This window comes from Balaenoptera physalus (genome assembly GCF_965194825.1).
Source record: "Balaenoptera physalus genome assembly, chromosome: 8".
Taxonomy (NCBI): Eukaryota; Metazoa; Chordata; class Mammalia; order Artiodactyla; family Balaenopteridae; genus Balaenoptera; species Balaenoptera physalus.
Genome location: NC_138887.1, coordinates 16,068,943 through 16,081,085, shown reverse-complemented (window position 1 = coordinate 16,081,085; position 12,143 = coordinate 16,068,943). Strand labels below are relative to the sequence as shown.

Below are 12,143 nucleotides of genomic sequence, written 5' to 3'. Positions count from 1 at the left end.
TTGAAGAACCTTACACTAAATTAATTTTTCTCAAACAATGATGAATGGTCCAGCAGGGGGTGACAAATAGTAAGGTAAACTACAGACCTTCAATAAACATTACCTGACCATATGGAATAAAATATATACCCAAAAATACTACTGTAACTTTGAAATGTATGAAAAATAACATACTAAAGTTTACAAAAAGTAAGCTGCTTGTTTTTGTCTGGATATTAATCCTCGTTTTCTGACACTATGTGATGAAAGATAAAACCAAAAAAATACGATCATAAATGCTGTATGGGTATTATGTGTTAAATATAAATTTGGATAACATTAAGTTCAATTAGTTTAAAAAAAAAAAGAGGGTTTGTGGGTGTGTAATTTTAATATGCTTATGTCTCCACAACTGGCAATCCCATACCTAAGCATAAACCCATTATTCTGGATTTGAGCACAGCATCACCCTGACCTGGTGGTAGCTGAATCCGGTCACATATATAAGTAATTTAGAGACTATCTAAATCAAACATAGGTACTGAAGATGTTTATCATCATATATGATTACACTGTACGTTTAAAAAGGCATACTGAATTTGCTACGCTGAAGTTGTCACAAAAACCTATGTATGTTTTAAATGCATTTAAGACGTCATCTCAACCTAGAGATTATCATACTAAGTGAAGTAAGTCAGAAAGAGAAAGACAGATACCATATGATATCATTTATATGTGGAATCTAAAATATGACACAAATGAACTTAGTTATGAAACAGAAAATGACTCACAGACATAGAAAACAAACTTATGGTTACCAAAGGGGAAAGGGGGTGGGGGAGGAATAAATTGGGAGTTTGGGATTAGCAGATACAAACTACTATATATAAAACAGATAAACAACAAAAGTCCTACTGTGCATAGCACAGGGAACTATATTCAATATCCTGCAATAAACCATAATGGAAAAGAATATTAAAAAGAATATATATATACACATATATATGTATAACTGAATCACTTTGCTGTATACCAGAAACTAACACAACATTGTAAATCAACTATACTTCTATTAAAAAAGAAGTCATCTCAGACCTAATTTAATACTGGAAACGGTTACATGGCATATTTACAAATTTTCCTATCAATAAACAATTTTTAAAAGCTTGAAATAATAAAATTTTCTAAAATGTTCACCAACTACATCATCTTACAGACATCTCAAAAAAAATTCATTAGTTCCTTAATTATCGATCACCTATTACGTGGCAAAGATTATGTAAATCATACTTTTTCCCACCTATGCATAAATCAAAAATGTTTGCATATAAGTATTGTTTTATCAGATTGAGAAAATATCAGTTACAATAAGAACATTAGTGGATAAAACAAACTTAGACTATCCCTTCCTTCTATAAAAAATATTTCATAAAATGCTTCTATGATAAATTTGAAAAATATTTTCTCATGATACATGGTGTTAATGTATCACCATATATCATCAGAAAACATTCTGTTGCAGCTTAGCAACAAAATTATAAATCTCAGAGGACAGACAATACACAGTAAAAATTAATGGAGGATATACTTTCCTTTTTTTTTTTTGTCGCACCATGCAACATAAAATACACATTCACTATATATAAACCATGGTATAACTTAAATGTGACTTAAGTGTATCATCTTAACTAATGCTCAAAAAATGTTACTAATTTGTAGTAAGGCCCATCTAAATTTTCATCTAGTGCCAAGACTTTTCTTGAAGAAAAACCATAAATCAATGTGATATAATTTAATCCTGAAATCTGTACTATGTAGTTTCATTTTTTAATCATACATAATAATATGCATGAAAAATTACACATAAGTCTACACTAAAAAAATTCTGCTTATTCTGTCAATAAGACACCAGTATGATTTTAATTTTTACTTCCCTAATGCCTAATGATGCTGAGTATCATATATGCATATTTGCCATTCACGTATATTCTTTGGTGAAGTGTCTGTTCAGATCTTTTGCCTATTTTTTAATTGGGTTGTTTGTGTTCTTACCAATGTTGAAAGTTTTTTATATACTCTGAAAGCAAGTCCTTTATCAAATATATACTTTGCAAACATTTTCTGTCTATGGCTTGCTTGTCTTTTCATTCTTCTAGCAGCATCGCTCACAGAAGTTTTAGATTTTGATAATGTCTAATTTACCAATTTGTGTGTGGCAGGGAGAATTGTGCTTTGGGTTATATATCTAAGAAATCATTTTCTAATTCAGAGACATAAAAATGTTCTCCTACATTTCCCTTTAGAAGTTCTATAGTTTTCGGTTTTATATTTAGGACTATGATCCATTTTCAGTTTTCTTTTTTTCTTATATGAAGTAAGGTATAAATACAAGTTCACTGTTATACATATGGATATCCAATTTTCCCAGTACCATCTGTTGAAAAGACTATCTTTTTTCCACTAAATGTGTCAAAAATCCGTTGTTCTTACATGTGCGTGTCTATTTCTGGGCTCTCGATTCCATTCCATTGACCTATTTGTCTATCTTTTTGTCTTGATTAGTATAAGTCATTGTAACAGGTCTTCAAATCAGGTATGGTTAATGCTCCAACTGTGCCTGTTTTTTGGGTTTTTTTTTAAAGTTTTGGTTATTCTAGATCCTTTGCATTTCCATATGAATTTTAAAATCAGTTTGTCAATTTTTAATAAAAGCCTGCTGGGATGCAGGTTGTAACTGTGCTGAATCTATACAAATCAATTTAGGGAAAATGGGCATATTAATAAACACTATAAAGTCTTCCAATTCACAGACAATGTTTATTTACTTATTTAGGTCTTCTTTAATTGTCCTCAACAATGTTTTCTAGTTGTCAGTTTATGACTGTGTATCTTCTGTCAAATTCAACCCTAAGTAGTTCATATTTTCAATGCTATTATAAGTGGTATTTTTGAATTTCAACTTCCAATTGCTTGTTAATATTATACAGAAATAAAGGGAATTCCCTGGCAGTCCAGTGGTTAGGACTCCACACTTCCACTGCACGGGGCATGAGTTTGATCCCTGGTTGGGGAACTAAGATTCCCGCAAGCCACGCAGCACAGCCAAAAACAAAAAAAAGAAAAAAAAAGAAATAAAACTAATTTTTGTATATTGATCATATATCCTGAAATCTTGCTAAACTCCTGTATTAGTTCTATAAACTTTTTTTGTGAACTCAAAACAAGATACTACTACACACTTATTAGAATGGCTAAAATTAAGATGACTGACTATAACGAGTGTTGACAAGGATGCAGAAAAAGTGCAGTTTTCATACACTTCAGGTAGAACACCTCGGCAATTTCTTTCAAAGTTAAACATACATCTACTATATGATCTGGCCATTCCATACCTACGTATTTGTCAAAGAGAAATGAAAGCATATGTCCATAAAAATACCTGTATATGAATGTTCATAACAGCTTGATTTGTAATAGCCAAAAACTAGGAACAACTCAAATATCAATCAACAGGTGAATGAATAAACCAACTGTGGGATACCCATATAATGGAAAACTACTCAGCAATGAAACAGAATGAGCTATTGATACACACAACATAGATGAATCTCAAAATAATTAAGCTGACTGAAAGAAGCCAAACAAAAACACAAACTGTATGATTCCATTTACATAAAGTTCATTAAAATGCCAACCAATCTATAATGACAGAAAGCAGATCCATAAATGCCTGAGGAGGGATTACCAAGGGGCATAAGGACACTTTTGGGGGGTGATAGTTATGTTCACTATCTTAATATTGGTGATGGTTTCATGTCAAAACTTGCCAAACTGTACATTTTCAATATGTTGCAGTTTACTGTATATCGCTTAGACCTCAATTTTAAAAAAAAGAAAAGGTACCAGCATAATCGTCACTAGGCACCAGAATATACTTTTTAAATTGATATATAAAGTGATACATAATTCACAAAGCATAAAATTCAACCTTTTAAAGCATACAATTCAGAGGCATTTTTGTATATTGACAAGGTCATGCAACAATCACCACTATTTAATTGCAGAACATTTTAACCACTCTAAAGAGTGGTATCCATTAGCAGCCACTGACATTCCCCCCCAAGTCCCTCAGAATATAATTAACTTTCAGATGACAATGTATTTCATCTGGTCACTACATTTCAAGCCTCAAGACCTTTCAAGTTTGAGAGATTGGTTTTCAGTTAATCTCAGGGGCCTGCTACTCTTCATCATTTTATTCTTTCTAGTGACAGCCAGACCCATACAAATATAGACATTGATAATTTCAGAGATGCTCCAATCATAGAAATAGCATTTAGTATACATGTGTAACTGTAATAGTGATTACCAAATTATTACTTTTATTAAAACATTAATTCCAAATGTACAAACTTTATCTCCCTCTTGGCTTCTCCTTACTATCAATGCCAGGACTGGCCAAGACTGAATCACAGTGGTGAATGATGAAGACATGATGCCTTTGAAATTTTTGAATAGCACATAATCTGCAAAGCTTTAAAAATTTAAATTAACACAATCCATTTTGAGATAACTCCACAATTTACTATACTTTCTCAACAACTTGTCATCGTTTAACATTTATAAAACTTTGGGTAAAGCCAAAGCCTCATTGGAAGGATGAGTTTATACTCTGCATTGTACCAACATAGAACATTATGATTAATAATTGTGCCTTTTTAAGAAATGAAACTGAGTTATTTGTAGTGAGGTGGATGGACCTAGAGTCTGTCATACAGAGTGAACTAAGTCAGAAAAAGAAAAACAAACACAGTATACTAACACATATATATGGAATCTAAAAAACAATGGTTCTGATGAACCTAGGGGCAGGACGGGAATAAAGATGCAGATGTAGAGAATGGACTTGAGGACACGGGGAGGGGGAAGGGTAAGCTGGGACGAAGTGAGAGAGTAGCATTGACATATATACACTACCAAATGTAAAACAGATAGCCAGTGGGAAGCATCTGCATGGCACAGGGAGATCAGCTCGGGGCTTTGTGACCACCTAGAGGGGTGGGATAGGGAGGGTGGGAGGGAGACGCAAGAGGGAGGGGATATGGGGATATACGTATACATATAGTTGATTCACTTTGTTATACAGCAGAAACTAACACACCATTGTAAAGCAATTATACTCCAATGAAGATGTTAAAATAAATAATAAAATAATTGTGCCTTTTTTTAAAAAAAGAAGATATCACCATTTGCATTACAGCATCTGTTACTTCTAGGAGAGATGATAATCATAATCAAAATCTAGCAATTTTTTATTATGGAAGAGTATCAGTGATGACAAGTATACATAATAAACCTTGGAATAATTTGTGTTTGTTTTTTAATGATTCTATTATTCGAGAGTTTATTTTTTGGAGCACAGAAATTAAATATGATAAAGCAAAAAATAACAGCTGATACTAAGATTTTTACACTTCTATATTTAGCACATATTGTGAAAAAACAGTGAAGCATTACTCACTGCTTTAAAATTAACTTTGTATATAATATATTCCGAGCACACTAAATCACAAGTTCAATATATTCCCATGATGTGCCTAAGTAATGTATTTGAGCATTATAAATTGAAACGTTGTTGAAGCATGCTTTGTGAAGGATATTACATTTCCTTAGTCAAAACAGGGAATAAGCATTGCAGTATGACTATGTAATTGAAATATCAAAGATAGGAAAATTCAAAAAGAACATGTAATGCACATCTTTGATATTCTTTGGGCATAACTACTTTCAAAGCACGTTACTAAGCGTTAGGAGACTCTTGATATTTGAGATGGATATAATCAAAGACCTTCTGAACCTAAAAAGGTACAAATTCCACTAAACACATCCACTTCAGAAAAATTACTGGGTACCCAATGAAAAGAAGAAAACCGCAAAGCCTCATTAAAATGCAGGTGGTTAGGTAGTTCTTTAAGCACTTGGTAGGTATTCAAAATTTTGCCTGAAAAATTATGAACTGCTTCATCATGGACCTTGCAACTTGTCAGTAGTCAAAGCTGTGACTGCTACACCCTTGAATGTCAAGAGGCTGCTCTAAATGTTTAAGAAAAGAATGACGAATGAAGAAATGAATTCAACAGATCTTCTAGGCACCATGCCAACATGAGACTTGTCACCTAAAAAACAGCATTTCTCCTGGACATTTCTCCTAGGGAAATGAAAACTTAAGTTCACATAAGACCTGTTTACAAATGTTAAAGTAGCTCAATTTATAATCACCAAAAACTTGAAACAACCAAATTTCCTTCAACCAATGAATCAATAAACAAAAGGACTTACCAAGTTCATTGAGACTCTGAGCAGCTTTTGTTATCTCTCTACTTCCCCCCTGCAGTTGTCCCTGGAGTCTCTTACTGAGATACAAGATGCGAATGATTCTCCGAAGCAAATCACAGGCGACCTGTGCAATGTTAAGTAAGTAAAGTCAATCCACGAAGTTTTATTACTATGTGAATCTGTCTCTTCTTTCCAGATGCTAAAAATTCACTCATGTATTTTTTGTTTTCCACCCATCAGAAATCTAAATAATCACAAGTCTTAAAAAGCAGCATTTTACAATAAGCTCCAATTTATCCCAAAGAGAATTTGGGATTGAGGTGCTATGAAACCTAAGCACTTTTCTCCTCAGTCATAGACCAGTTTTCTTCTCTAGGCCAGTGGCTCTCAGTCTTGACTTCATATTAAATTCAAGTGTGTAGGGGGACTTCCCTGGTGGTCCAGTGGTAAAGAATCCGTCTTTCAATGCAGGGGACGCCAGTTGGATCCCTGCTCGGGGAACTAAGATCCCACATGCCACGGGGAAACTAAGCCCGCGTGCCACAACTAGAGAGAGAAAACCCGCACACCACAACTACAGAGAGAAGCCCAAGCACCACAACTAGAGAGAAGCCTGCGTGATGAAACGAAAGATCCCGCATGCCGCAACTAAGACCCGACGCGGCCAAAAAAATAAAGAGAAAAAAAAATTCAAGTGTGTAGGTACAAGAAGTTCCAATGCCCAAGCAAGACAGAGCCCTGACCAATTAAAGCAGAATCAGTATTTCTTTTAATATCCTCATGCAGTCCCTGTGTGTAGCCAAGGTTGACAACCACTGTGCTAGGGCTGCTTAGCTTCCTACTACTGTTTCCTACTGTTTCCAGTCCTAGTTTCTCTTTCCTAAGTCCCTAGGGGAACAGACTTAAAATGGCCAATTTCACTAGATCTTAAAGAATAAGCATGCCCTTACTGATATTTCCTAATTTTTTTTATCATTAATAACAAATTGTAAAAGATAAAGTTATTAAAACAAACCAAAAAAACCCTATCATTTATATGTCACCTCTATTCCCTTTTTTGTTACCAGATCCAATAGTGGGTCTTAACCTATTCAAAAGACTAAGACATGAAATAAAGACTTGTGTATTTCAAGATACTTTATTACAGAGGCAATCCAGGGCAACTGCCTGGGGAGAATGAAGAGGGAGACTGATGGAGTAACACATATATAGTGACCTTCAGCTTCAGTGGTGATAATAAAGAAAAGAGAGACAGTCTATGCTGCTGCATCACCACCATCTCTGAATGGCCCTGAAGCTGGTTGAGAAGCAAGAACATCTCCCATGTAAGGAGGAAAATCCTAACTGGTAGCAATAAGAATTAAAAGCCCTAGGAAGACAGGGTCCCTGAGGCTTCAAATATAAACATTTTTTCTGAATGAAGTACACATACACCTCAGAGCCACACACAGCCACACTCATGCACACACAACATACACAAACATACAATCAAATACACACTTACAAACATACGTATATCAAAGGCAGCCAAGTATTAAACATGTTTACTTTTTACTGACTGCTTTTCTGAGTAACTGTAGTCTGAAGTACTTAAAATAATAAAAATGTCAAATAAGAATTTCTCCCTGTAAACTGGAAGATTTACACATCTTAATCCTTAATTAAATTTTATTTATTTTCTGAATAGGTAATAGAAGCATATGATTCAAAATTCAAAAGATTAGAAGATAAAAAGTCATCCTCATATTTTTATGTCTCAACTGTGCACTCACCAAAAACAACCACTGTTATCAGTTTCTTGCTTGTCAGAATTATATTTTTAGATGTACCATTTGGAATGTAGAATCCCAAGCAATCATTCCTCTTGGATTCTAAATACATCATGAGGAGAAATAACAGATCTAATCACCAAGAACTGTCCTTCCAGAATTCCCAGTACCTACCCAATAAAGGATATGCCCTCAAACATGAAAGCTTTGAGTTTATTTCTAATGCTTTTCTGTTTAACCATACTTAATCTGTCACCAAGTCTTACTGATTATTCTTCTGTTGCATAACACAATGGCTATTTTACCTCTATTCCTACAAGCATCACCCTAATTCAAATCTTTATCACCTTCACCTTAACACTGTTGTCTCTTGGCTAGCTTTCCAGTCTCTTACTGAAATCCATCTTGCCAGATTTACCTTCTTAGAAACAGTTTTCAGCACTCCAGCCCCCTTTTTAATAAACCTCAGTGGCTCTCTACTAACAGATCATGTTACATCATCTTAGAATAGCATTTAATAAAATGCTCAGTCGGGCTTCCCTGGTGGCGCAGTGGATAAGAATCTGCCGGCCAATGCAGGAGACACAGGTTCAATCCCTGGTCCGGGAAGATCCCACATGCTGTGGAGCAACTAATAGTTGTGGCCCATGCGCCACAACTATTGAGCCTGCGTGCCATAACTACTGAAGCTCGCGTGCTTAGAGCCCACGCACTGCAATGATGAGAAGCCCCCACTTGCCACAACTAAGACCCAACGCAGCCAAAGCTAAATAAATAAATTTATATATAAAAAAAAAAATCCTCAGTCAACACGTCTTAGATAATCTGTAAGGCAGCAACTCTCACCATTTCCTAATATAGTTGCTTCCACTCCAATCAATTTCCTTTTCCTCCTTATTTTTCATTTCAGACTTTTATTATCAAATATATTATTCAGCACTAAAAAGAAATGATCTATCAAGCCATGAAAAGACACAGAGGAATCTTAAATGCATTTTACTAAGGGAAAGAGGCAATCTGAAAAGGCTACATACTATATGATTCCAACTATATGACATTCTGGAAAAGACACAACTATGGAGACAGTAAACAGATCAGCGGTTGCCAGGAGTTGGGGGGATGAAGAGTCAGAGTACAGAGGATTTTTAGGGCACTGAAAATACTCCATATGATACTATAATGATGGATATATATCACTATACATTTTTCAAAACCCACAGAATGTACACCAAGAGTGAACTACGGACTTTGATAATGATGTGTCAATGTAAGTTCATCCATTGTAACAAAAGTGCCACTCTGGTGGCAGATGTTGATTAAGGGGGAGGCTATGCATGTGTGGGGCAAGGAATATATGGGAAATCTATATCTTTGTCTCAATTTTGCAGTGAATCTAAACTGCTCTAAAAAATTAAGTCTTTAAAAATATAGATTTAGATATTACAAATACAGAAAACTACATACAGAAATTATAGCTAGGGCTTCCCTGCTGGTACAGTGGTTAAGAATCCACCTGCCGGGCTTCCCTGGTGGCGCAGTGGTTGAGAATCTGCCTGCTAATGCAGGGAACACGGGTTCGAGCCCTGGTCTGGGAAGATCCCACATGCCGCGGAGCGGCTGGGCCCGTGAGCCATAATTACTGAGCCTGCGCGTCTGGAGCCTGTGCTCCGCGGCGGGAGAGGCCGCGATAGTGAGAGGCCCGCGCACAGCGATGAGGAGTGACCCCCACTTGCCACAACTGGTGAAAGCCCTCGCACAGAAACGAAGACCCAACATAGCCATAAATTAAAAATAAATAAATAAATAAAAATTTAAAAAAAAAATAAAAGTTTTTAAAAAAAAAAAAAAAAAAAAAAAAAGAATCCACCTGCCAATGCATAGGACACGGGTTCGAGCCCTGGTCCGGGAAGATCCCACATGCCTCGGAGCAACTAAGCCCGTGCGCCACAACTACTGAGCCTGCACTCTAGAGCCCATGCTCCACAACAAGAGAAGCCACCGCAATGAGAAGCCCATGCACCACAATGAAGAGCAGCCCCTGCTCACCGCAACTAGAGAAAGCCCACATGCAGCAACGAAAATGCAATGCAGTCAAAAATAAATAAGTAAATTTATTTAAAAAAAAAAAAGAAACTATAGCTAAATGAACTTGGAACTACCATGCAGATCAGAAAACAAAACCATGTCTGCCACTACAGAAGCCCTCCATGTACCCACTACCAATCACGACACCCTCCAGCCATCCTCCCTACTCTCCCAGCCTAACCAAGAGAGACACCATTCTGGCTTTTGTGGTAATCACTTCCTTACTTTCATTTATGGCTTTATCACTTAAGCATATATACCTAAATGCTGTAGTTTAATTTTGCCCTTTTTATTTTTATTTTTTTTAACTTTATTTTTTGCCTGCCTTGGGTCTTCGTTGCTGCGTGCAGGCTTTCTCTAGCTGTGGCGAGCAGGGGTTACTCTTTGTTGCAGTGCGCAGGCTTCTCATTGTGGTGGCTTCTCTTGCTGCAGAGCATGGGCTCTAGGCACGCAGGCTTCAGTAGTTTCAGCAGATGGTCTTCAGTAGTGGCAGCATGTGGGCTCAGTAGTTGTGGCACACGGGCTCAGTAGTTGTGGCTCATGGGCTCCAGAGCACAAGCTCAGTAGTTGTGGTACACAGGCTTAGTTGCTCCGTGGCATGTGGGATCTTCCCAGACCAGGGATTGAACCTGTGTCCCCTGCATTGGCAGGCAGATTCTTAACCACTGCACCACCAGGGAAGTCCTAATTTTGCCCTTTTTAAATCTAAATGGGTTCCTTTAGCATCTCTTTTTTGTCCTTTGCAATCTGTTGAATATATGGGATCATCTGTCCTATACAGTTTCCCACAGACTGGTTTTAGTTGATTGCCTTCCCCTAGTTTAACAAGTCCCTCTGTCTTCTACATTCCTTATATCTTAGTAGATGGATGTAGGCAGCTTCATCAGATACAGGTTTAATATTCTGGGCAAATTTATTCATTAGGTAGTAGTGTATTTATAACATATGTATGATTCTCTGTGTAGTTAGCAGCCATGATACTCAATGGCAAAATCTATTAAAACATAATGAATACAAAATGGTGATACTCCAGTTATGTCATTTTGCCTTTATTTGCTAGCTTATAAAACATCTCTATGAGAACAAACTTTACCTCATCTATATTAGTTTACCCAGTGGTACTGTTGACACAGAATAGTAAGAATAAACACCAGATTCTTTCCATTGGTTTATCAGTTTTCAAAATTGAGGACTGCTTTCCTAATAGCCACCAAAGATGAACAATTAGTTCATTGTTTTGGATATCATTATGAACTCAGAGATTTAAACATAATATAAGATACCAATCCACTGTAGCTCTTATCCTTATAGATGCTCACATTGTACCATTTTTGGCCAGTAGGAGCCTCTGAGGGTGATCACCTGTACTGATTTGCCTGAGACTGAGAGGTTTCCTGGGACACGGGACTTGCAGTGCTAAAACTGACATAGTTGGTTACCCTAGGGCCTCTCCAAGTTGGCTCCTGAAGCCTTTTATCATGACTCTAGTTAACAGTTATTGATACTTGCTTTGGTATATGGTATAAAAATATTCCAGGATCATTTTGCATATTTCATGCCCCAGATCTGGGATCAAAGATTTATCAAAGAATCCCTGATTTCTTTTAGAATTCAGCAGCATTCGAAGACCACATTCTGGGAACTAGGTTTGCTCATTTCTGAGACTTTTTGGTAGACATAGTTAGGAAATGTCAAAATTAAAATATCACATAAATATTCATTTGCTTGATTCCACAATACACATAAAACAGTCTCAGATTAACATTATACATATACATATGTATAAAAATATATACATATAATGTATATACCATTTTAAGATAAAATTAAAATATCTCATGAGTTCATACTGATAATTGCACTTAAAAATCAGGAGCACAGGGTGTTTACCTAATCTTCTAACTTACATCTATAAATTATTTCTTCCACACAGAGACTCCTGGCTCCAGAGACATAAGAGATAACAGAATTAGA

The 12,143-nt window shown here is 36.1% G+C and overlaps 1 protein-coding gene across 2 annotated transcripts in view; it reads right to left on the bottom strand.

The window, feature by feature from the left end:
* COG5 (component of oligomeric golgi complex 5) overlaps positions 1-12,143 on the bottom strand; it is a 282,079-nt gene that overhangs the window by 238,411 nt on the left and 31,525 nt on the right. For both annotated transcript variants that reach the window (XM_082473463.1, XM_082473464.1), the window contains exon 6: positions 6,319-6,439. In XM_082473463.1, the coding sequence (XP_082329589.1) occupies positions 6,319-6,439 (121 nt within the window). The remainder of the gene's footprint in view (positions 1-6,318; positions 6,440-12,143) is intronic.